This window comes from Coregonus lavaretus, assembly GCF_964263955.1.
Source record: "Coregonus lavaretus genome assembly, chromosome: 23".
Taxonomy (NCBI): domain Eukaryota; kingdom Metazoa; phylum Chordata; class Actinopteri; order Salmoniformes; family Salmonidae; genus Coregonus; species Coregonus lavaretus.
In genome coordinates this window covers 38,798,735-38,825,812 of record NC_140010.1, presented here as the reverse complement: position 1 = coordinate 38,825,812, position 27,078 = coordinate 38,798,735, and the positions used below count along the sequence as shown (strand labels likewise).

Here is a 27,078-nt window from a genome sequence, read left to right as displayed (position 1 = left end):
TATGAGTATTTTTATCCACATATTTGTTGTCTTTTGTGATCTTTTATTTTCATCCTGCACAGTAGGCAGCGGCAATACAACCTTTGGATGTAGTCCGCCGTAAAATCCTAACGAAGAAGAAGATCCATTTTTGCTCTCGCGATACTACCCGTACGTGAACACACGAGCTGTGTTGGAGGATCATGGCGGAGCGCAGAAGGCATAAGAAACGGATCCAGGTAAAATAATTTTAATTCTAACTGGAAGAAGATAATATTTGCTTTGATATATTACAGAGTTGAAAACTGTTCTCATTTTGGACACTGCAATATTTCTAAGTTTCAGCAACAGGCTAGTTTTATATGAACGGAATCTTGTTGGTGAATCGATGCAGTTGATTGGCGAAAAGCTGCCAGTAGCAGGTAGCAAGCTAGCGTTAGCTTGCTAGCCTCTGAAATATTTTATTTTGCAGGAAGTAATTTTGCATGTAGACTTATCTGTAACACGAATATTTCACTGAGTCAGGGTATCACAGAAACCAGGGGTGTATTAGTCGGATTCCGTTGCAAAACGTTTTGAACGGAACGGGAACAGTTTACTCCTAACAAAAACGAGTTTATTGGACCAACTCAGGTAGGTCCCTCCCCGTTTCGTTTGCTCTGTATGCTTCTGTTTTGCAACGGAAACCGACTAATGAATACACCCCATGCAGTGAACGCTAGCGCAAAACACGAGCCTACGTACTAACAGCTTTTAGCGAAACTCGGTAGCTTACTAGCTACCATCACCAATGACAGTAGCTAGTTAACATAAAGCAGGCATAGTTGCGGTTGTAACCAAATGTGCAGGCGCGTTTGAGTGTTTTTGTATGCATAAATACTGTTTAGCAAGCCAAATGTCACCGATGTGCCAGCACATCCTCATTCATTGATGTTTGATGGCTGCACGAAAAAGTCACTTTCTCATTTTCCAATCGATGACGTAACTTAACTACACGTAGATTGTATCAGGATTTCTTTTGAGATGTATTGGTCATTGCTCAAATTGCAATATTTTTACCAGCAAGGCTTGACTCGTTTACTGCTGGGTGTGAGTCCCTATCGATTTTGTTTGAGACAAACTCATACCCACACACTTGATACAACGCGACAAACCTGATGATGACGATGAAAACACCTCACTGTAGTGCTAAGATTACACACAATTAGGCCTTCTGGTGGTCATTGTCCAATAATGAAACAGGTTGCCATGCATCAACAACAGCTGATACAGACAGCTTGGCCGATAGTCGTAAAATGTCGTCATAAAATTGCAGCCCTCTATCTCATTTATGGCACTGTTTTCTTCTGAAAGAACAGGACAATTTGTTATTATGCAACAGCTAGAATTCTATATATTCCTTTACCTCCTGTTTGTGCGCTCTCTCACTCATGGTATGGTAATAATTGTTAGGAATAACTGCTTAGAATGTTGCTTTACCATGATGAATGAAGTTAACTTTTGGCGAGCATAGCCTGAACAAACACACAGTGATTTATTAGACATACAGTGAACAAAGACTGCATGGGGGCTTTAATAACATGTATTAAATCATATGAAATAATGTTATTGAAATAAATTGACTCAGCCACAAAAGTATGCCTGGATGCACTTGTATCAACTTATCAACTTTGAAACATGGTTTTCTTTGTTTGGGCTAATGGCTAGGCTAATGTGGCTTCTACCTGATTATCCTCACCTGATTGTTCAGATTTGGACCTTTATGTATGTGGTCTGATAGACTTTTGTTTGGCTAGCTAGCAGGCAGATTACTGGGCCCTGGCCTAGGGTTGGGCGGTATCCAGATTTTCATATCGTCATACCGTTTCTGTACCATATGTACCGTATGTAGTATTACAGAATATGCACACAAGGGGAGCTATATATATACAAAAATTAATACAAAATAACTATATATATATAGGGGGGCGGCGCACAAAACAATTTAGGCAACAGGGATCTTGATCCAGGAAGGGATTGAATGTCTCTGCTGTAACCAAGAAGCTTGATCTTGACGTCTAGCCACTTAGCTAGCAAGTTAGCAAACCAAATGCATAGCTGGATATAATTTCACATCTTAGAGATTTCTTATAGTTATACTTAATTTATAGTTATAAGCAGTGGTGTAACACACACCCCCGCAGGCCGCGTGAGGTATGAACGGTATATTGCCCCAGCCTTAACGTGGGCAGCTTAGTGGGGACTAAGTGTTCTCCTGTATTGAGTTATGTTTAGTAGAGACTAGTGAGACAATGTTGTAAAAACGAGTAGATACTACCTGATCTTGTCCAATAAGAACACAGATTTTAGTCTACCATTGCAAACAGAACCCAGTCTTTCCAAGGTGAAGAGGGGGCCCAGTCCATTTCCTCATAGTCGTAGGATCAACTCAGGTAGTTTTTCCATTTAGTGGGATCTCATGTATCTCATATTTCTGACTGATGATGATGATGGGGGGGGGGGGGGGTGTGTGTATATTTTGACTTGAGATCTTCTCAGAGGTTGCCCCGAGAAGCTGATCCCGGGTCAGTTTTACATTTCCCCCCACTAATGGTTAATGTTACGATTGGGGAGGGGAAGCTCATCCAGGAGCTGCTATGTGTTGGCGGTAAGGGTGGATTTACATTAGCAAAATATGTCTAGTGAGATCTCTCTTCAACGTCAAATGTGATTATTATTATTTATTTTTTTACAAATAGGCCTACCTAACTCAACAATGCTGTAACTTTGACCACTGGTGGGGGAACATTCCAGGGGGGTGGCACTTCTGGTGGCAGGATGGGGCTCATGTGAGCTGGGGCCTGGTAAGACTGGACTGGTAGCTGAGCCATGGCCTGGTAAGGCTGGACTGGTAGCTGAGCCATGGCCTGGTAAGACTGGACTGGTAGCTGAGCCATGGCCTGGTAAGGCTGGACTGGTAGCTGAGCCGGGGCCTGGTAATGCTGGACTGGTAGCTGAGCCGTGGCCTGGTAATGCTGGACTGGTAGCTGAGCCGGGGCCTGGTAAGACTGGACTGGTAGTTGAACCGGGGCCTAGTAAGACTGGACTGGTAGCTGAGCCGGGGCCTGGTAAGGCTGAGCTGCAGACTGGTAGGGCTGGGCAGGATAATGCATTGGGGCCTTGTTTGGCTGGGCCGGATACTGGTAGTGCTCAGCCAGTTGCTGTATGGGGAAACTGGTAGGGCTGGGCCGGGGACTGGTAGGGCTGAGCCGGTTGGCAGGCTGTAGCCTAGTGATGGTAACTGGCAGCCTGAATCACGTAGTGGGCCTGGGGGAAGGGTTGGCCACTGGTAGGGGCTGGGTTGATTGCTTGGTTGGCCTGGGTTGAGGCCTGGGTGGCTTTGGTTCGGGTTGAGGCCTGGGTGGCTGGTTGGTAGGCCGCCTTGGGAAGCCAGTTGTCCGGCTACCCTCCCCCCATTAGCATTACCATCCCAGGTTTCGGCACCATGAAAAATATCTCAAAGAACCTGGTAAGGGATGGGTGGGAGGTAACACAAGGTGAGAGGAGGGTAGCCTTTGTTGGTCTTTTGCATGCTTCAAATGATGATGATAGATGGTATGGATGTAGATGGTTTCTAGTATTAAACAATAGAGAATAAATATACCGGAATACAAACTTGTCACGTCACCGATATTCTCAGTTTTGATCTCAAAATAGGTCATCCACGTGAATCGTGTAGATCCCCTGGGAGAATCTCAATTGCATACTCCTCTTTTCGCCTCCTTCTCAAAACCCATTGGAGGAGAAGGTCAGAGGGGAGGAACCTCTACGCTTTCTCATCCAATAGTTTTTGAGAAGGAGAGAGATTCTCCCGCTGTGTGATCGCTAACGTTACCTTCCATGGTGGCTGTGTCATAATGCACTCCACTTAGCAAACTTTGTTCCTGACTAGGAAATGTGGAATGCAACTCAAGGTAAGCATCCTGTGTTTGAAATAATGCTGCGGTTTATTGTTAAGAAGTTAATTATAGTTGCATGTATGTTTCAATAGCGCAAATTATTACGCACAAAATTAATGTTAGCTAGCATCTAAGTTGGCAATGTAACATTACCACCCGCCTATGAATAATGGTGTATGTTTCTCATATTGAATTTAATGACTGAGCACAGAATGTATTCCTACGCGTTCTAAAAATAGAATATCAAAGAGTTCAGAGCGTGATGTTAGAAATGTCATGTCAGAATGTGTGCTTCATGCAGGCTGTAAGCAGCCAGCCGCATCCCCTAACCAGCCATTATCCACCCGGCAGCTTCTCTCCGTCTGTTCTTTCTGCGTATCTCCAGCTGTGATGGTGAGCTGGGGTGTACAGACAGGTTTCTGTTGTTACATTCGTTTAATTATTGGAGCGGCTCGCAGCGAGAGCGAAATGGATGCGTATCTTTTCATTTCGCCTGTAAGCAAGCCTAGGTTTGTTATACACTGGGTGTATTTGCATATATGAAAACATTAACATAAAGTGGTGGAACAGGGCTGCAACCACAAACTTCCTCAGTGTAGGCCTACCTGCTCTCACCTGCGCTGTCTAGACTGCCTCATTAATTACTGTTGTCACGTTCTGTTGCATAATTCAACAAGTGTGTCAATAGCTGGATATCACCTGTGGGATCACGATACTACTCAGTAGTTAAATTATGCTTGGCCCGGTATCACATCTTTAGTTTACACTGTTTACACTGACTCATCTTTGTATCTGTGCCTTTATAGCGTCTGTGACAGCACTGGCAGCGCCATTGAGGCTATCTCCATTTCAAAGTAGTACATTTTCTTCTTCATTGGCTGATTGCTCCCAACTCATAAGAATACCCACACTTTAAAATGGTGGATGCCCTAAATAGCAATGTCCATGCTAAAACAGGTTATATCCATCTCTACGACAACAGACACAACTCCGATATGAAGTCCTTTTTCCCCAAAAAATTGCAGAAATGCCACGTGCGTTTACTTATATCACTGCATTCGTAACAACCTAACCATTGCGAAACTTCTATTAGATCAAATAAGCCTCACGTAGCAAATTAGCGATAAAAAAATGTGTTTACCAAATTCAACCATTATTTTAGTTATTTTCGTGGACAGATTTTGGGATGAGTAAAACCTCTCGCTTCACCTCTTCCTCTTTGATAATATAAATAAGGAATCAACTGATTAGGGTGCAGGTGAGTGCAGTTAAGGTGTGCTGGGGGAGGAAGTCCCGCCCCTGCAGGAACCTGGAAATGTATGTGACTGGTACTGGGTGGCGCGTGACGAAGTGAGCGGGAATTTTCTACAACTTGACTTCACCATGGGAGGTACTAAAGCCCACCCCTGCCCTGGGTTGACTGTCTGATCTGCTGCTTCACTGGTCTGATATCTAGTCTGTCTGTAGCGATGATTTACTATGCTCTGTAGAAGTAAAAAATAAATAAAAAAAGCACAACATTTAGCCCTACTTTATTTTGTGCCTTCCTCAATTGTGTGTGTGTGTGTGTGTGTGTGCGCGCGCATGTGTAGGAGGTGAGTGAGCCCACCAAGGAGGAGAAGGCAGTGGCCAAGTACCTCCGTTTCAACTGCCCCACCAAGTCCACCAACATGATGGGCCATCGGGTGGACTACTTCATCGGTCAGTAAATATGTTTACATAAACTTTTTTTGATCGACATTTACAACGTTTGCATAGAAAATAGATGCGACAATTGCCTGCTAGGGTGCGTTTCCATTTAACGATCTTGTGTCGATAAAAACAGCTGGACGTAATGCCGTCACAACTGAAAACCTAGTGTCGCGAAAACCTAGCGTTGAATAAAAAAGTAGTGGTTGAAGTGTTTCCGTTACCCATTTAGACAAATTGCGCATAAATAAATTTGGCGACAGCTTGTATGCCCTCCCACCTATCTGTTTCGTGTCTCAGGTATAGCCTGCGAAAACCAGCATGTATAGAATACAATAGACTAATATTTGCCATAAGGTTACCTTGGCGTTCTTGGGAACAGGGACTATGTGGTATGCTTAAAACATTTAGGTATTACAGAGAGGTTCAGGGGAGAGGTTGAAAATGTTGGATGTCTTAGCGGGACTTCTTAAAAGCGTCCGGATTAGTGTCCCACTCCTTGAAAGCGCCAGTTCTAGCCTTTAGCTCAGTGCGGATTTTGCCTGTAATCCATGGCTTCTGGTTGGGATATGTACGTACTGTCACTATGGGGACGACAGTGTGCAGGCGAAACAGCCCTTCAGTTTATGGGTTTATTGAGAATAAGAACCTCATTCTGAAGGCATACAAGGAAATAAATTAAACTTAACCCCCTAAGGTCGATGACTGCGCCCCCATGGAAATCTAATTAGCCTAATAAAAATCCCCATTAACCTCTAAGGGATCGGTGTCCCGTATACGGGATGGTTGAGCTAACGTGCGCTAATGTGATTAGCATGACTGTTGTAAGTAACAGAAAACTTTCCAGGACATAGACATGTCTTATATGTGCAGAAAGCTTAAATTCTTGTTAATCTAACTGCACTGTCCAATTTACAGTAGCTATTACAGTGAAAAAATATCATGCTATTGTTTGAGAGTGCACAACAACAAAATACTTATCACGGCAACTGGTTTGATACATTCACCTCTGAAGGTAAATAATGTACTTACATTCAGTAATCTTGCTCTAATTTGTCATCCTAAGAGTCCCAGAGATAAAATGTAGCTTAGTTTTGTTTGATAAAATCAATTTTTATATTCAAATGTAGGAACTGGGTTCTACAGTTTGAACCCCTGCTGTCTCTGGCTCCACACCCACCCAGCCCGGCCATCTAGATGTGTGAAAGTTAGTGTATAAGCTAATGATCCATCATGTATGACATGGGAGTGTGTAAACTTAAATTTTGTATTATCATATCAGTTTTGTATGTACTTGAAAATGTATCAATTGACCAATTCGGCACATTTGGGCAGACTTGATAGAAAATAGTCCCGTATTGCAATGCTTCACTGGAACAATCTGAAACTTTGCACACACACTGCTGCCATCTAGTAGCCAAAATCTAAATTGCGCTTAAACTGCAATTTTTATATTGTGGCCTTTCTCTTGCATTTCAAAGATGAAAAAATTAATAAATAGAAAACACATGTTTTTTTGTTTGCATTATCTCTTACCAGATCTAATGTGTTATATTGTCCTACATGAATTTCACATTTCTACAAACTTCAAAGTGTTTCCTTTCAAATGGTATCAAGAATATGCATATCCTTGCTTCAGGTCCTGAGCTACAGGCAGTTAGATTTGGGTATGTCATTTTAGGCGGAAATTTAAAAAAAAGGTTCCGATCCTTAAGAGGTTAAAAAATCTGTCAGTTTAAAGATAAAGATCTGCTTTTTTGCATTGGATGCGTCCCTAATCCACCACATCTGCCTATGAGAACCTCATTGCGGTGAAAGGTGACGGAGCTAGAGCATAGCGTGTAAAAATCGCCTGTCCTCGGTTGCAACACTCACTACTGAGTTCCAAGCTGCCTCTGGAAGCAACGTTAGCACAAGAACTGTTCGTCGGGAGCTTCATGAAATGGGTTTCCTTGGCTGAGCAGCCGCACAGAAGCCTAAGATCACCCTGCGCAATGCCGAGTGTCGGCTGGAGTGGTGTAAAGCTCGCCACCATTGGACTCTGGAGTAGTGGAAACACGTTCTCTGGAGTGATGAATCACACTTCACCATCTGGCAGTCCGACGTACTAATCTGGGTTTGGCGGATGCCAGGAGAATGCTACCTTCCCCAATGCATAGTGCTAACTGTAAAGTTTGGTGGAGGAGGAATAATGGTCTGGGGCTGTTTTTCATGGTTCGGGCTAGGGCCCTTAGTTCCAATTAAGGGAAATCTTAACGCTACAGCAGACAATTACATTCTAGATGATTCTGTGCTTCCAACTTTGTGGCAACCGTTTGGGTAAGGCCCTTTCCTGTTCCAGCATGACAATGCAACACTCACTACAGAGTTCCAAGCTGCCTCTGGAAGCAACGTCAGCACAAGAACTGTTCGTTGGGAGCTTCATGAAATGGGTTTCCTTGGCTGAGCAGCCACACAGAAGCTGCAATGTGCACAAAGTGAGGTCCATACAGAAATGGTTTGTCGATCGGTGTGGAAGAACTTGACTGGCCTGCACAGAGCCCTGACCTCAACCCCATCAAACGCCTTTGGGATGAATTGGAACGCCGATTGCGAGCCATGCCTAATCGCCAAACATCAGTGCCCAACCTCACTAATGCTCATGGCTGAATGGAAGCAAGTCCCTGAAGCAATGTTCCAACGTCTAGTGGAAAGCCTTCCCAGACGAGTGGAGGCTGTAATAGCAGCAAAAGGGGGACCAACTCCATATTAATGCCCATGATTTTGGAATGAGATGTTCGACGAGCAGGGGTCCACATAATTTTGGTCAATCTGGTTCCTCCTATTTAGGGAGAGGCATGATCTATTTCTATAAAAGAAGCCTACTTTTAAATCTCATCTTAACTAGTTCATTCATGTTTTTTTAAACGTCAAATTATTGTTAATTCAAAAGCCCAGATATTTATAGGCGGAACCTGCTCGATGAAAGAACCATCCAATGCATAAATGGATAAGCCATCTAAAATATTTATAAGAGAATTAGAAAACCGCATACTTAAATTTTTTCCCGCATTAAGTACCAATTTTAAATCAACAAGGGCTTTCTGCAAGGCGACAAAATCAGATTGCAGCTCCAACATAGCCTGGTCAGCCGTAGGGGCAATAGCGTACATACACGTCATCTGCATACAGATGAATGTTACACATTTTTGCAGATAGACCAATATTATTTATACACTGCTCAAAAAAATAAAGGGAACACTTAAACAACACAATGTAACTCCAAGTCAATCACACTTCTGTGAAATCAAACTGTCCGCTTAGGAAGCAACACTGATTGACAATAAATGTCACATGCTGTTGTGCAAATGGAATAGACAACAGGTGGAAATGATAGGCAATTAGCAAGACACCCCCAATAAAGGACTGGTTTTGCAGGTGGTGACCACAGACCACTTCTCAGTTCCTATGCTTCCTGGCTGATGTTTTGGTCACTTTTGAATGCTGGCGGTGCTTTCACTCTAGTGGTAGCATGAGACGGAGTCTACAACCCACACAAGTGGCTCAGGTAGTGCAGCTCATCCAGGATGGCACATCAATGCGAGCTGTGGCAAGAAGGTTTGCTGTGTCTGTCAGCGTAGTGTCCAGAGCATGGAGGCGCTACCAGGAGACAGGCCAGTACATCAGGAGACGTGGAGGAGGCCGTAGGAGGGCAACAACCCAGCAGCAGGACTGCTACCTCCGCTTTTGTGCAAGGAGGAGCAGGAGGAGCTCCAGCAGGCCACAAATGTGCATGTGTCTGCTCAAACGGTCAGAAACAGACTCCATGAGGGTGGTATGAGGGCCCGACGTCCACAGGTGGGGGTTGTGCTTACAGCCCAACACCGTGCAGGACGTTTGGCATTTTCCAGAGAACACCAAGATTGGCAAATTCGCCACTGGCGCCCTGTGCTCTTCACAGATGAAAGCAGGTTCACACTGAGCACATGTGACAGAGTCTGGAGACGCCGTGGAGAACGTTCTGCTGCCTGCAACATCCTCCAGCATGACCGGTTTGGCGGTGGGTCAGTCATGGTGTGGGTGCATTTCTTTGGGGGGGCCGCACAGCCCTCCATGTGCTCGCCAGAGGTAGCCTGACTGCCATTAGGTACCGAGATGAGATCCTCAGACCCCTTGTGAGACCATATGCTGGTGCGGTTGGCCCTGGGCTCCTCCTAATGCAAGACAATGCTAGACCTCATGTGGCTGGAGTGTGTCAGTAGTTCCTGCAAGAGGAAGGCATTGATGCTATGGACTGGCCCGCCCGTTCCCCAGACCTGAATCCAATTGAGCACATCTGGGACATCATGTCTCGCTCCATCCACCAACGTCACATTGCACCACAGACTGTCCAGGAGTTGGCGGATGCTTTAGTCCAGGTCTGGGAGGAGATCCCTCAGGAGACCATCCGCCACCTCATCAGGAGCATGCCCAGGCGTTGTAGGGAGGTCATACAGGCACGTGGAGGCCACACACACTACTGAGCCTCATTTTGACTTGTTTTAAGGACATTACATCAAAGTTGGCTCAGCCTGTAGTGTGGTTTTCCACTTTAATTTATTTTGAGGGTGACTCCAAATCCAGACCTCCATGGGTTGATACATTTGATTTCCATTGATTAATTTTTGTGTGATTTTGTTGTCCGCACATTCAACTATGTAAAGAAAAAAGTATTTAATAAGATTATTTCATTCATTCAGATCTAGGATGTGTTATTTTAGTGTTCCCTTGGTTTTTTTGAGCAGTATATAAATAGTAAATAGTAGAATCGACCCCTGCGGGACACCTTTAGTAATATCGTGTGTTGTCTGACAGATAGTTCCCAAACCACTTGCAAGACACCTGGTTGAGTCCCATTTCAGACAACCTTTTAATGAGTAGGGGATGGTCGACAGTATCGAAGGCATTGGATAGGTCTACAAATATGGCAACATAGTGATTCCTATGATCTAAGCAATTTAATGTCATTTAAGACTGAAACAGTGCTATGTCCAGGTCTAAAATCAGACATTAAGAATATAATTTGAAGTTAAAGTTCTTAACTGAGAGTTTGCAAGGGATTCCAATATTTTTGCAAGATATTTTAGAAATTGGGTGGTAGTTATCTAGGTCAAAAGGCTTTTGTAAAGGGGGTGGACATGTGTCCCCTTCCTGATCTTAGGGATATCACCAGAAGCAATTGTTAAATAAAAAAATGTGGGTCAAAGGTTCTACAGTGAGGGGGTCAGAAAGCTGCAGTAGAAAGTGTCAAGCGAATCAGCTCCAGTGGATTTTTCTTAGATACATTTATTTCAAGGCACTTAATACATCATTGACATAAAATGGTTCAAATGAAATAGAGTGCATTGTCTCAGCTATCTGTTTAGAGATTAATAAAGGACTCCTTCTAGTGGAACTTGAGATATTTTCAGAAACCATTCTTTCAAATAGATGGCCAGCTGAGGTAAAATTGTTATTTAAAGCACCACAAATATCATTTTTGTCTGTTATGGGACCAGAGGCTGTCATAACCTGCTGTGGGGAGGGGGCAGGTTTCCCCCAAAAAGATTTTACTACTTTCCAGAATTTAAGAAGTATGTTGACTTTTCTTTTCTAACCAGAGTAAGACACATTTCTCGAATGTCTGAAGGAGGTAGAATCAGTCAATCTAGTCTTAGCCCAAGCTAGGTTTCTTTCATGAAATCTTTCCGACCATTCATGCGTGAACCAAGGGTTATATCCGTCTTTTACCCTTAATCTCTTATATGGGGCATGCTTATCTGCAACAGAGTTAAACAGAGAGGTAAAACATTTAAGGGCCTGATCCGAATCGGAGATAGAGGACGACACACCCTCCCAACCAGGTCATACAGGAAATGTTGCTCATTGAAAAGTCTTTGTAATAATGCATGGACACGATTTAGATAGCTTAGTATCTCTAATTCAGGCAATGGGACAATGGTCACTGATCTTGTTAGCAAAGATTCCGTTGGCTGTATACTTATAAGGGGCGTTTGTCAGAATGATATCCAAAATAGTAGATTTTTCAGGGTGTTTTAAGTTGGGGCGGGTTGGTTTAGTTATCAGTTGAGTTAATTTAGCTCAGTACAAAGAGTCAAGAACTGCACCGCTGCTGGGCTTTTCACCCTCAAAAGTTTCTCCTGTTTATCACAAATGGTCCACCACCCAAAGGACATCCAGCCAACTTGACGCAACTGTGGCAAGCATTGGCATCAACATGGGCCAGCATCCCTGTGGAACACTTTCGACACCTTGTAGTCCATGCCCCAATGAATTGAGGCTGTTCTGAGGGCAAAAGGGGGTGCAACTCAATATTAGGAAGGTGTTCCTAATGTTTTGTACACTCAGTGTATATGAAAATAGCCATGGGATTGGCTTGAAATGGTATAGATACAAGATTGCTTAGAACTGTGCCATTTGGTCTGTCTTGAATGACGATGTGGATCAATACCAGACTCAAAGAGGGTTACCTGTTTCGGGCAAGGACTGATATCCTATCACGTTTTTTGTTCCTTTTCAATGTTAGCACCATAGCAGAGCTGCTCTCTCAACAGTGTCAGTAAATGTTGTTTGCACAGTCATGGGTTAAATGTCTGTTGTGTGTGCTTCTGTGTCTGTTGGAGAGTAGCTTTTGTACACATCATATCCTCAGGGGCCAGGATTTCAGAATGTTCACCCAGAACAAAATAATTGTTTTAAGTGAGCCTATGTCCCCCTTGCTTTTGGATGAGACTTGAAGACAAAACTATACCAAAGCTCTATATACCACATCACATGCTACAACCAAGATAGTGGCTATGAGACCATAACAATTGTTTGGAATATTTCATCACAGTTTCTTTAAAAACAGAATTGAGACAACAAAGGATCATTTTGATCTGGATTGAGCCTTCTGAGAACTGGCCCCACACATCAGCTGTTGACATAGTATGATAGCCATTGAGTTTCAACACACAGTATCTCCTGGTCTTGTCTGTATCTTTGAACATGTTGCCGGTTTCCCCATGTCAGCCTCCAAGGCAGTGGACTGTCTGCTGGACTCCAAGTGGGCCAAGGCCAAGAAGGGAGAGGAGGCTGTATTCACCACAAGAGACTCTGTGGTGGACTACTGCAATAGGTGGGACCCACTTACCTTCAACAACATACCACACTAGACTAACTAATATCACTACCACGCTACACCACAGTATGCCTATACACTAGACTATTTACTGTTAACTACCACCCTTCACTGACTTCCCTAACACTGCACTAGACTAACTACCACCCTACACACTAGAGTAACTATCTACCACACTGTTTCTCCTCTCCTTGTTCAGGCTGCTGAAGAAGCAGTTCTTCCACCGCGCTCTGAAAGTCATGAAGAAGAAGCCCGAGAAGGACATCAAGAAAGAGAAAGAAAAGGCTAAGGGCGACAGCGGCAAGGAGGAGGAGAAGAAGGGGAAGAAGAAGGATTCCAAGGATGCCGAGGCTTCAGACGCAAAGAAGGAGAGGAGTGTAAGTCAATTGGGTGAATATGTAGGCCATAAGCATGTTGTAGTTGATACATCTTAGACCACTGAAGCAGTCTCGTCATAGACATAGATCAATCATATTTCTATAAAGGCCATGGGTCTGATCATGCTGTGTCTTTTTGTTCAGGACGATAGCCCCGAAATGCCAAAGAAGAAAAAAGACGCAAAGAAGAAGTTTAAACTGGAGCCTCATGAGGACCAGCTCTTCCTGGATGGGAATGAGGTGAGTTGGAACACAGGGAAACCTGGGAAAACAGGCTCCAACTCTCCAAAGATTAGGATAGGGAAATATGAAAGCAGGAATTTCTGGAAAAGTGAGCATGTTTCAGTTGACATGTAGATGAGTACCTCTTTAGTCAGAGGGATTTGTAATATCCGCTTTGAAAGAAAGTGTACAGTTTGAGCTTTTTCGTATGTACATGAATTCAGCACCTTGGTGTTCGTGTTTCCCTGTGGCATTTGAGAGAATTCCAAGAAAAGGTTATTTCACAAAATAACTGAGGGTGCACTTTACGAGACAAATCCTCCATGACGTGTCATGACGAGACCCAAATTCTTTGTTGCGTCAGTTTGCTAGGCTAGCCTTTTTTCATATGATGGCAGACGGTTCAATGTGAGTTGCACTGACTTCACCATGTTATATGGGAAAACAGTGAATCGCTGTGAATTCAGCAATTGACTGATTTAGCCAAATAAAAAAAGATTTAAGGTGAAATTGTAAAATTGACATTTACTCCACTTTCCAGGTGTTTGTTTGGATCTATGATCCAGTCCATTTTAAATCATTTGCCATGGGACTGATTCTGGGTGAGTGGCATTGTGATAATTACCTAGAATATGACATTTTCAACACAAATGACTGAACTACAACTGATTTGGTAAAGAAGAGAATAAGACTGATTATTTTCCGCTGTACTAAGGCGTGTCTGTTTCTGTGTTTACAGTAATTGCAGTGATAGCGGCCACTCTTTTCCCACTGTGGCCGGCTGAGATGCGTGTGGGTGTGTACTATTTGAGCGTGGCAGCAGGCTGTTTCGTGGCCAGTATACTGCTGTTAGCTGTTGGTAAGTGGCTGAAAGAAAGCACGCCGTCTGCATCAGCAGTTTCTCTTGTTATGTCAGTCACTCAATTACCCCACAAAAAACAATGAAGTGTTAAATCAACATTGAAAGTGATGAGTATGTGGACCCATATAGACACTGGAAGAGTGTTAAATTAATACACTGATTAGTGTAAAGCCTTATTCAAATATTTACCAGAGTGCCTTGCCTTTCGAGTAAATTGTAGAGCTACCACCCATGACTGTATTTATTTATTATTTTATTATTATTTATTATTTATTACATTTAGCAGACGCTCTTATCCAGAGCGACTTACAGGAGCAATTAGGGTTAAGTGCCTTGCTCAAGGGCACATCGACAGATTTTTCACCTAGTCGGCTCGGGGATTAGAACCAGCGACCTTTCGGTTACTGGCACAACGCTCTTAACCACTAAGCTACCTGCCTTGTTGGTGACACAGACATGGTTGTTGCATTCATCAATTTATTGTGTCCTATGGACGTCACCAAGTGAGATCCTAAGCGAATATGTTATCATACATTATTATTTTTTTCTTACATATTATCATACTTCACTTTGAACCAAAACCACACCCATCATTATCATATTTCCCAGAAAGCTCTATTGCAGGTAGGTTTTTAAAAATGGTTTCATTATCTGTTTGTTGATTGATTAATTAATTTTATGCCACTCAAATATAAATTGCAAACATTTTTGAAACTATTCCAATATGTTACTTGGACTTATTGCACCCTTTACTGAAATGGTTGTTCCAGTTTAGATGCTTTAGGTTGTCTCATAGCTTAGTCTTCCCAACCATTTACATTTTTTACATTTTAGTCATTTAGCAGACGCTCTTATCCAGAGCGACTTACAGGAGCAATTAGGGTTAAGTGCCTTGCTTAAGGGCACATCGGCAGATTTTTCACCTAGTCGGCTCGGGGATTAGAACCAGCGACCTTTCGGTTACTGGCACAACGCTCTTACCCACTAAGCTACCTGCCGCCCTGGCATTCATTCTGAATACTGGTTGCGGGTGATTTAAAAAATGACAAAAGTTGGATATCTCCACACTCCAATAGGAATTACACATCACCTACATAACTTGCAGGCCTGATGTGGCCTGTAAACCATGAGTTTCAGGATTATATTTGTTCCTAAAGGGGTACAAACACTTATCACCTGTGGTACCCTGTAAGGTCATCCTTTGTACCTTTTTTAGTTATAAGTGCATAATTGTACGTACCCCAGTTCATACCTCAAGCCACATCAGGGTTGCAAAATTCCAGTGACCTTCCCAAAATTCCAAGATTTTCAAGGAAACTTCCACACAGAATTTCTGGAGAACCTGGGAATTTTGGGAAAGAAACCCCAATTTTGGAACCCTACCTGCAAGTCACATTATGCTGGCTTGCAAAGTGATGTGCAATTCCTATTGGAATCCAGCCGGAGTTAGGATATCCAACAGTTGAACAAAAAAATCACCTGCAACTTGCATTCAGAATGAGTGCCAGGATTAGTAACATTGTGAGGAGGCTACCTAAGGCAAATGTGTCAAACTCATTCCACGGAGGGCCGAGTGTCTGCGGGTTTTCGTTCCAGCCTTTATTGAACACCATTCCGCTTAGGGCCCCCAAAAGGCTAGGGCCGACTCTGACTGCATGTGTGGGTATGAATGTGCGTAAGCAAACCCGCGAGACAATGAGCCCCCACCCCATCAAAGTTGCCTATCCCTGCCATAGACACTTGTGAAGAGATTGGATAGTTTTAAATCAATATGGTGCTTCCAACTTGTCCTCCTAATATGCTAGGTAGAATAAATCACCATATTGCTAATACATCTATCCAACTCTTAAATTAAATTCCAATAAAAAGTTGAAGTTCTGTTCTTTACCCTTTTTAATAGTTGATCTGGGCACAATGGAACTTAGTGAAACTGACACCGGTTTAACTACTTTGCAGAAATGAAAGAGAGATAATCATATCGGTCTAAATTATCATTCACAGTTAATGTTTCAAACTCAACCAAGAGGTAAAAAAATATATATATATATATATATATATATATATATATATATATATATCTACTTGACTCAACATTCCATTACGTACAGTAAGGCACTGTTGCCACAATTAAATGGATGCAGTCGATGCATGAGTAATAAAATTCACCAATACATAGTTAAGTAATCTAATAAATATTGCTATCAGGTTGTAAATCACAGCTAGTCTATTGTCTGCTGCCTTAAGTCATTCAGGGGATGAACTGTTTCACCAAATTTCTTAGTTAAAAACGGACGAAAAGGGCAGTGATTGGAATCTCAACACAGTCATATGCAGTAAGGCTATAGCTTATCTACAGTGCCTTCAGAAAGTATTCATACCCCTTGACTTATTCCACATTTTGTTGTTACAAATTGATTTCTCACCCATCTACACACAATACCCCATAATGGCAAAGTGAAAACATGTCTTTAGAATTGTTTTGCAAATGTATTGAAAATGAAATGCCTTATTTACATAAGTGTTCACACCCCCGAGTCAATACATGTTAGAATCACCTTTGGCAGCGATTACAGCTGTGAGTCTTTCTGTGTAAGTCTCGAAGAGCTTTGCAGACCTGGATTGTACAATATTTGCCCATTTTATTATTTTCAAAATTCTTCAAGCTCTGTCAAATTGGTTGTTGCTAGACAACCATTTTCAGGTTTTGCCATAGATTTAAGTCAAAACTGTATCTCGGCCACATTCACTGTCTTCTTGGTAAGCAACTCCAGTGTAGATTTGGCCTTGTGTTATAGGTTATTGTCCTGCTGAAAGGTGAATTCGTCTCCCAGTGTCTGGTGGAAAGCAGACTGAACCAGGTTTTTCTCTAGGATTTTGCCTGTGCTTGGCTCCATTCCGTTTCTTTTTTATCCTGAAAAACTCCCCAGTCCGTAACGATTACAAGCATACCCATAACATGATGCAGCCACCACTATGCTTGAAAATATGGAGAGTGGTGCTTGGTAATATGTTGTATTGGATTTGCCCCAAACAGAACACTTCGTATTCAGGACAAAAAGTTAATTGCCTTGCCACATTTTTTGCAGTATTACTTTAGTGCCTTGTTGCAAACAGGATGCATGTTTTGGAATATTTGTATTCTGTACAGGCTTCCTTCTTTTCACTGTCAATTAGGTTAGTATTGTGGAGTAACTAGAATGTTGTTGATCCATCCTCAGTTTTCTCCTATCACAGCCATTACACTCTAACTGTTTTAAAGTCACCATTGGCCTCATGGTGAAATCCCCTGTTTCCTTCCTCTTCGGCAACTGAGTTAGGATGACGCCTGTATCTTTGTAGTGACTGGGGGTATTGATATACCATCCAAAGTGTAATTAATAACTTCACCATGCTCAAAGGGACATTCAATGTTTGCTTTTTTATTTTTACCAATAGGTGCCCTTCTTTGCGAGGCATTAAAAAACCTCCCTGGTCTTTGTGGTTGAATCTGTGTTTGAAATTCTCTGCTCGACTGAGGGACCTTACAGATAATTGTACAGAGATGAGGTAGTCATTAAAAAAATGTGTTAAACCCTGTTATTGCACACAGGGAGTCCATGCAAGTTATTATGTGTTTTGTTAAGCATATTTCTACTCCTAAAGTTATTTAGGCTTGCCATAACAAAGGTGATGAATACTTATACTCAAGACATTTCAGCTTTACATTTACATTTTAGTCATTTAGCAGACGTTCTTATCCAGAGCGACTTACAGTTAGTGAGTGCATACATTTTTAAATGTTTTATTAATTTCACTTTGACATTATGGGGTAGTGTGTAGGCCAATGATAAAAAATCGCTATTTAATCAATTTTAAATTCAGGCTGTAACAACTGTAACAACAATGTGGAACACGTCAAAGAGTGTATACTTTCTGAAGGCACTGTATTTACAGTACATAAACAAAAGTATGTGGACACCCCTTCAAATTAGTGGATTCAGCTATTTTAGCCATACCTGTTGCTGACAGGTGTAAAATCGAGCACACATCCATGCAATCTCCATAGACAAACATTGGCAGTAGAATGGCCTTACTGAAGGGCCCAGTGACTTTCAACGTGGCACCGTCATAGAATGCCACACAAGCTCACAGAAAGGGACCGGCGAGTGCTGTAGCGTGTAAAGATAATTTGTCCTCCGTTGCAACACTCACTACCGAGTTCCAAAATGCCTCGAAGCAACGTCGGCACAATAACTGTTCGTCGGGAGCTTCATGAAATGTGTTTCCATGGCCGAGCAGCCCAGCCGCACATAAGCCTAAGATCACTATACGCAATGCCAAGCATCGGCTAGAGTGGTGTAAAGCTCGCCACCATTGGACTCTGGAGCAGTGGAAATGCGTTCTCTAGAGGGATGAATCACGCTTCACCATCTGGCAGTCTGACGGACGAATCTGGGTTTGGCGGATACCAGGAGAATGCCACCTGCCTCAATACATAGTGCCAAGGGCCCTTAGTTCCAGTGAAGGGAGATCTTAACACTATAGCATACAATGACATTCTAAACGATTCTGTGCTTCCGACTTTGTGGCAACAGTTTGGGGAAAGCCCTTTCCTGTTTCAGCATGACAATGCCCCCGTGCACAAAGCGAGGTCCACACAGAAATGGTTTGTTGATCAGTGTGGAAGAACTTGACTGGCTTGCACAGGGCCCTGACCTCAACCCCATCGAACACCTTTGGGATGATTTGGAACGCTGACTGCAAGCCAGGCCTAATTGCCCAACATCAGTGCCCGACCTCACTAATGCTTGTGACTGAATGGAAGCAAGTCCCCGCAGCAATGTTCCAACATGTGGAAAGCCTTCCCAGAAGAGTGGAGGCTGTTATAGCAGCAAAAGGGGGACCAACTCCATATTAATGCCCATGAATTTGGAATTAGTTGTTTGACAAGCAGGTGTCCACATACTTTTGGTCATATAGTGTATCTACTGTTTTTTTTTTATCTACTAATTTTGAGGCTGCTTATTCTAATGCTTACCCTATAATAAAGATTTGGCACATCATTGTGCACGTTACACGTGATATATATAGATATACAGTACCAGTCAAAAGTTTGGACACACTTACTCATTCAAGGGTTTTTCTTTATTTTTAGTATTTTCTACATTGTAGAATAATAGTGATCAAAAGCTGAAGAACACATCCAGGTACTGTCCGCCGGTGCTGGAGTTGTAGGCAAATTCATGAAAAACAGAAAAGAAAACGCAGCACACTGCTGCTCACGCTCCCAGGTGATATCTATTTATAACAACATTTCGACCCCTAGGTCATCATCAGGCAGCCATATCCCAGGTGGGGGTGGAAGGTCATATATATGGGCAGTACTCAGTGACATTACTTCCTGAAACAGGAGGTAAAAAATTTATAACATAGGTTCACAATATTAACATTCAATGTATCAAAATATATGATCATATACAAGGAATGCAATCAATATTTACAGTAATATACATACAATATTCACACAATGTTCAATTAGGATCTTTTTTAAACACACAATTTGGACATAATGAAACTATAAAAACGGTTTAAAGTCAAACTCCTCTGAATAATAGTGAAGACATCAACTATGAAAGAACACATGGAATCATATAGTAACGAAAAAAGTGTTAAACAAATCAAAATATATTTTATTTTATTCTTCAAAGTAGCCACCTGGAATGCTTTTCCAACAGTCTTGAAGGAGTTTCCACGTATGCTGAGCACTTGTTGGCTGCTTTTCCTTCACTCTGCGGTCCAACTCATCCCAAACCATCTCAATTGGGTTGAGAGTCGGTGATTGTGGAGGCCAGGTCATCTAATGTAGCACTCATCACTCTCCTTCTTGGTCAAATAGCCCTTACACCGCCTGGAGGTGTGTTTTGAGTCATTGTCCTGTGGAAAAACAAATGATAGTCTCACTAAGCGCAAACCGGATGGGATGGTGTATCGCTGTGGTAGCCATGCTGGTTAAGTGTGCCTTGAATTCTAAATAAATCACAGACAGTGTCACCAGCAAAGCACCATCACACCACCACCTCCATGCTTCACGGTGGGAACCACACATGCAGAGATCATCCGTTCACCTACTCTGCGTCTCACAAAGAAACAGCGGTTAGAACCAAAAATCTCAAATTTGGACTCATCAGACCAAAGGACAGATTTCCACTGGTCTAATGTCTATTGCTCGTGTTTCTTGGCCCAAGCAAGTCTTCTTATTATTGGTGTCCTTTAGTAGTGGTTTCTTTGCAGCAATTCGACCATGAAGGCCTGATTTTACAGTCTCCTCTGAACAGTTGATGTTGAGATGTCTGTTACTTGAACTCTGTGAAGCATTTATTTTGGCTGCAATCTGAGTTGAAGTTAATTGCCGATTTCTGAGGCTGGTAACTCTAATGAACTTATCCTCTGCAGATTAGGTAACTCTGGGTCTTCCTTTCCTGTGGCGGTCCTCATGAGAGCCAGTTTCATCATAGTGCTTGATGGTTTTTGCGACTGCACTTGAAGAAACTTTCAAAGTTCTTGAAATGTTCCGGATTGACTTACCTTCATGTCTTAAAATAATGATGGACTGTTGTTTCTCTTTGCTTATTTGAGCTGTTCTTGCCATAATATAGACTTGGTATTTTACCAAATAGGGCTATCTTCGGTATACCACCCCTACCTTGTCACAACACAACTGATTGGCTCAAATGCATTAAGAAGGAAAGAAATTCCACAAATTAACTTTTAACAAGGCACACCTGTTAATTGAAATGCATTCCAGGTGACTACCTCATGAAGCTGGTTGAGAGAATGCCAAGAGTGTGCAAAGCTGTCATCAAGGCAAAGGGTGGCTACTTTGAAGAATCTCAAATCTAAAATAAATTTTGATTTGTTTAACACTTTTTTTGGTTACTACATGATTCCATATGTTATTTCATAGTTTTGATGTCTTCACTATTATTCTACAATGTAGAAAATAGTAAAAATAAAGAAAAACCCTGGAATGAGAAGGTGTGTCCAAAGTTTTGACTGGTACTGTATATCGTTCTAAAGTTATCGGCGGTCACAAAAAGACAGATAAACATCTTGATTCTGTTTAGCGGAGGGCTTCTGTGAATGTAGGCAAATTATCTAACGACTCCCTTAGCTGTTGTACGAGTGGTCTGAGGCAGTCGGTAAATAACGAGAGTTTTAGTGCAACTTGAGTAACAATGATGGGAAACAGCTCAGAGATTTAACGATGCACCTATGAAGGTTCTTGGGATGAAGCACCTATGAAGGTTCTTGGGATGAACTTAGCCTTAAGATGCTTTTGGGAAACCCAGCTCTGGTATGTTTACCACTTGTTTACCCTAGTCTTTAGTCAAAACTGGTAACAAAGCACATAAGTTGATGATGTCACCTTGTTTTTGTTTGTCTCCCATCAGCTCGCTGCATCCTGTTCCTGATCATCTGGCTGGTGACGGGCGGACGCCACCACTTCTGGTTCCTGCCCAACCTGACTGCCGACGTGGGCTTCATCGACTCCTTCCGCCCGCTCTACACGCACGAGTACAAGGGCCCACGGGACTACAGCAAGAAGAGCCCGGACAAGACCCCCGATGCAGACGCGGCCAATGCCCAGAAGTCAGACAGCGAGGAGAAGGTTGACGGTGGGGAGGAAGAGGAGGAAGCAGAAGGTGAAGGAGAGGTGGAAGGAGAAGAGGCTGAGGGCACAGCGCCGAAAGGGACGGAAGAAGGCGAGGCGACTGAGCGCCACTCAGACACGGACAGCGACCGGCGGGAGGATGAGGGCTCGCAGCACAGCAACGGAAACGACTTTGAGATGATCACCCGCGAAGAGCTGGAGCAGCACACGGAAGAGGAAGAGGAACGGGAAAGAGGAGTGGAGGAGAAAGGAGACGGTGAGACAAAGCCCTTGTCTGTTCAAACATAAACATTATCACTACCACCTCCTCCTTCTCCACCTCCGAAGGACCTCCTCCAGGTCTTCTCTCAACCTCGCTGAGGAGACACCTCCCCATCTTGTCTGCTCCGATCTTCCACTAACTATACTGTACCACGTCTGTCTTGGTATTGACACCGGTGAAACGAAGCAAACGGCTATGACAATGGAAAAGAGAGAAGAGAAAAAAAACGCCTTATTGTGGTTCTGAAATCCCCAATGTTATTTAAACTGAGAAATGCAAACTAACTTAAGAGACGTGTTTGTCTGAGGAAGTTGTCACGGTAGTTCTCCCGACGTTCTCCCAATTTTTCGGTACTTACGGTATGACTTTCTCCCATATCATCCTAGTTCAGAAAGACACATCCGCTCTACATGTTATGTTCACTATAGCTACAATGGTCCCTTGTATGTCTCGTTTTTGTACGTGAGGCAAAGTCTCTTGTCATCTCCACAGATAAGGGAATTATAGAGCTATGGAATCCTTGTTTTGCCAGGAGAAGTACTGCCATCTTGTCTACCTGTCTGTCAAATCCTGACTGTGGTCTTATGAAAGATGTGTGATTGGTACAATCAAGGTAAAGTTAAGCCCAGGGTCATGTCCAGTAGACGCGTTTTCCCTACTCAAACCAACCATTTCCTTTGGGCCATTGTCACACAACTGGGCCAAGGGACCTGTACTAGCAGCGGCAGCTGGCCCTCTGTACACGATTCATCTCTTGTTTTTGGACTAAAGCCAGAGTCTGATCTCTCCTAGGCAGCCATCAAACGTTACAATTGAGCAACCGTTGGCTGCGCCACTATAACTAATCTGGATGGACCAGAAGCCGTAGTTTCTCCCCCCAGCCGTGTGGTTCTTTGCTGTACTTCCTATTTTCAATGAGAAATGCTTGTTTGTTTGTATGGTTGATGATCATCGTGCAGCAATGTACACACACACATAAAACCACAGAGGTTCGCAAGAGTCATCTCCATTACGTAAGAGTAGTATCCATAATGAGCAGTGGGACTTATTTTAAGTGTAAAACTGATCATCTAAGATATTCCTTACTAGAATAACTTAATTTATTTGGGCCACACACATGCAGACAGCAAAGCTAGAATGGAAAAACAGTTTGAGGTTTGTATTCACCATTTTAGAATGAGACGTCAAAATGAAATAGTGCCAAACACGTGAATTGTTGTTGCAATGCATTCTGTTTTCATACGAGAAGACATGTCAAAAGTGTCAGCAAGGGATTTTGGTGCATTTATTCATTTTTGTAATGGTAGTGTCAAATTCCAAACCTTTTAAATGCAGTGCAGTATAGGAGCTAGGGCATTGGTTTGTAGACTTTGATCCCATTCTCCCTTCAGTTTCTATCCAAGCCATGCAAAGCAGACCGTGTCCTTAATACTATTACAAGCTATCGTATAATACGTATGGTAGGCTTGTTGTCAGTTCAACTCGGATGCCCATCCTTTCATGATAGCTTTTGTTGGTGCCTTCATTGGTATTCTAGTCAAGCTAACAGACAACGATGAAGACCCCTGTGAATGCATGGAGACTCCATTTGAAACCAAATGGGGGCATGGTCCCAATTCTCCTCTATTGTTGCATTATGTGGGCTGTGGTCCAAGACTGTCCATTTGTAAGGTCACATTTTTTACTCATAGTGAGGATAAAATAGATAAATGTATAATTTATATGTATACTATCGATATATCATATACATACATACATATACAAACTTCGTCTGAGAAATTATGAACCCACTTTGTTCAACCTGAACCGAACTCTTTTTTAGTTTTTAGGTTTCTGGTATCTTTTCATCATAATGTATTTTTTTATTATTACACCTTTTTAAACTATAATTTTGACCTCCAATAGGCATATTGTCAAGAGTGTACTGTACTCATTATTGGGGACTTCAAACACCAGAAATGTGGATTATGTTATGTGTGGATATATAATATGATCAGATGGGCTACCTAATTTTGTTTTATTTTATATTGATTGATTTTACACCGTCATTTCTTTGAATGTGTGAAGAGTAATGTATGTAGCTAGTTTGTCCATGTGGCAACTTACTGCAAGCCCCATAATCACTTTTGTTTCTTCACGTAAAAACAGTGAATGATTAACTAGTGGTTGAGAAACTCGTTGGCAGTGGCTTGCATAATATTTATATAGCTGTTCCACCCAAAATGTTCTGGGTGGGAAGTTCTCCCCACAGTGGAACGGTAGAGCACAACTTGTGAGAGCAAGGGGGAAAAAAGTCACTTGATGACTTTGATATCCCACACCGTACACAGATAGACCCAATGTAGTGAACTGAGGAGTATTTTCGAGACACTCATACTGTAGTGCTGGCTGGTTCCTGGAACTATGCTGGATGTGGAACCAGGCAGGTGCCGTACAGTTCTGTTCAGGCTCAGTAGTGTGAAAAGGGTACAAGCTCGGTCTTGCTTTCCTATTCTAAGAGCATGTTGACCTCAGATTTTTAGGCCTCCAGCTAGTTTCTCCATCGACGTGTTTCCCTGAGCTCTTCTCAACAGCATGTACCTCTTCCACAGGACGTGTACTACTAACCACTGCCGTCTGTAGGTTTTTGTCTTTTTCTAAGTATGTTTGTTTTCATTGCTCTTCTGTTTCCTGATGTCTTCTGGAGAGCGAGGTGCCAGTAGCTGTATTATGAATTTTGGCAGAACTAGGCTATTTCTTGAAAATCTCATTGTGCTTAGTGTTCTTCGTGCAAAGTCTGTATATTGTAGTATTAATCTATGCTGCTTTTCCCCATCAAAATACATGTTCTATCTGGTCAAAATGTCTTTATTCATTTAGTTGTCCATATTTGGATCCATATCAGAGTGACTGTCTCTTGCAATATGGGAATATAATTTAATTTTATATCTGTATCTTATCATTGCAATAAATATAGGAAGCAATTGAGTTTCCTGGCTTATTTGTATGAAATGTTAGTGCTTGAAATGCATGAAACCCCAGGTTTCGACAGAGATCGCCAAAACTCAAAAACTCGACTTGAAGTTCAGTACCTTCTCAAGCTGAAAAGCAGCCAGTAATAATAGTAATATTTGCACCGCTGTGACGAACCAGGGATATGGCTTGAAAACGTACCTCATTCCAGGGATGGAAGGTGTCGTTCGCTGCTGGGTTAATGATATAATTAGAAATTTGAAATACTGCTAGTTTTTAATTAAAGGTCCAATGCAGCTATTTTTATCTCAATAGCCAATCATTTCTGGTAACAATTAAGTACCTTACTGCGATTTGTTTTCAATTAAAAATAAATGCTTCTTAGCAAACAGCAATTTCTCAAGCAAGAGTTTTGCTAGGACTGGCAGTGGTCTGAGTGGGGAGGGGAAAACTCTTTCTTATTGGTGTATTAACTAGTTTTACCGACCTGGCAGACACAAACCCCACCCCACCAAAACAGGCTTACATTTCAGTCAGTCTTACAAAAACAGCTCTTACACTAAAAGGGCATTATCATTTTTTTAAATTTCACAGTATTATTCCAACCTCCAGTGTGGAAATATATAAAACGCAAGGAAATCACGTTTGACTGCACTGGGCCTTTAAACTGCCTTTTTGGTCAGCATGCTAGGCTAGCTGTAGTCTGATTAATCAGGCTGTAATACACAATGATTTGGTGTGTATATACAGCCTGAGACTTGGTTCCTTACAAGCCAGACTGTTGAATAAAATGACATGTAAACTTACTCTACTGGTTGTTTGTGAAGTTTGTCCTACTGCTTGAAATTTTAGACAAAATATCCACTGGAAAAATTTTTTTACCAAACTTTTTATTGAGTGGGTAGGTATATGGTTTGGTTCGGCACCGAGGTAAAGTTAGTTGATATTGGACAATTGGATTTCAGTCTTTAAAAAGAAGTGTGGAATGTTCTCCATTCTCTACGAATTCAGAATATACAATTTTCATGGCATGCTTGGTTCAATAGCTATTGACGAGAGAGAACCAAATGTCCAATATAAAACTAACTTTACCTCGGTGCCCGCCATATATACCTACCGGCTCTCTAAAAACTCACGTAAACAATACTGTCCTGTGGATATTTTGTTTAAAATTTCAAGCAGCAGAAGGACAAACTGCACAGACAACCGGTAAAGTTTAAATGTAATTTTATTCAACATTCTGGCTTGTAAGTAACATTGGATATCAGAAAAAGGGGGTAAAGTAAAAATTAAATAAAGACCTATTAGTGAAAAAATCTCAGATATATCAGGCTGCCTGCCTAAACACAGCCAAAGTTGACTCCTTGCCACCTGGCTGAGATATAACAAGCTGAACCAGGTGTGTCGTGGCAATTAGGTGCTTCCCTATTTGGCCAATAGATAGAGCCACACACAGTCACATATTGGCCTTCTAGCACCAGCCCCCTTGCCACAGCCTTTAGTGTGTACTGATGTGTTTGTGGTGTGCACATGGGTGTACGTACTATAACTAGTATGCCAAATTCATGATAAAATAAACATTTACCTTTCAATATTTCTTTTTTATTAATGTTATGCCATTCATTCATAACATAACTAAAAACGACAATATCCAAATGTAAATGTATATTATTAATGTCATGAATTTGGCATACTATTTATAGTGCTAGTGTGTACGTACTTGTCCATTGAATTGTAGAATTATGAATACCAGCATACTAAGAGAAATATTGGCCCCGTCGAAAAACTTGTTGCTTTGTCCAATCATTTCTTTAGAGTGCTGCCAGGTGGGTTGTGGAGCCCTGTCCGTGACATGCACACAGAGGTCAGCTTGTCGATATTGTATGCCTTGAGGGGAGGAAGGAGTTACGAAGTTAAGCAGTAATATTACAGGTACAATCCATAGCCTCAATTATTTGTCAACAGTTAGGCCATGTAACACTTGTTTGTTTGGGGGGACTGAGGGGGA

At 42.2% G+C, this 27,078-nt stretch overlaps 1 protein-coding gene across 1 annotated transcript; it reads left to right on the top strand.

The window, feature by feature from the left end:
* The first annotated feature begins 172 nt into the window (after window positions 1-172).
* On the top strand, window positions 173-22,323 carry LOC311099270 (translocation protein SEC62-like). Its single transcript, XM_084139974.1, has 8 exons — window positions 173-218; window positions 5,510-5,618; window positions 12,636-12,741; window positions 12,944-13,121; window positions 13,266-13,361; window positions 13,885-13,945; window positions 14,083-14,202; window positions 21,636-22,323. Exons 1-8 carry the CDS (start codon window positions 183-185, stop codon window positions 22,142-22,144), a joined length of 1,215 nt encoding a protein of 404 aa, XP_083996100.1. The 5' UTR covers window positions 173-182; the 3' UTR covers window positions 22,145-22,323.
* Window positions 22,324-27,078: the final 4,755 nt, after the last annotated feature.

What these genes read in the sequence shown, in the direction of transcription:
- LOC311099270 (XM_084139974.1), top strand. Translation starts at nt 183, where the DNA reads ATGGCGGAGCGCAGAAGGCATAAGAAACGGATCCAG. An exon ending in ACGCAAAGAAGGAGAGGAGT is followed by an intron (nt 13,122 to 13,265) that starts GTAAGTCAATTG and finishes CTTTTTGTTCAG; the next exon opens with GACGATAGCCCCGAAATGCC. An exon ending in TCTTCCTGGATGGGAATGAG is followed by an intron (nt 13,362 to 13,884) that starts GTGAGTTGGAAC and finishes TCCACTTTCCAG; the next exon opens with GTGTTTGTTTGGATCTATGA.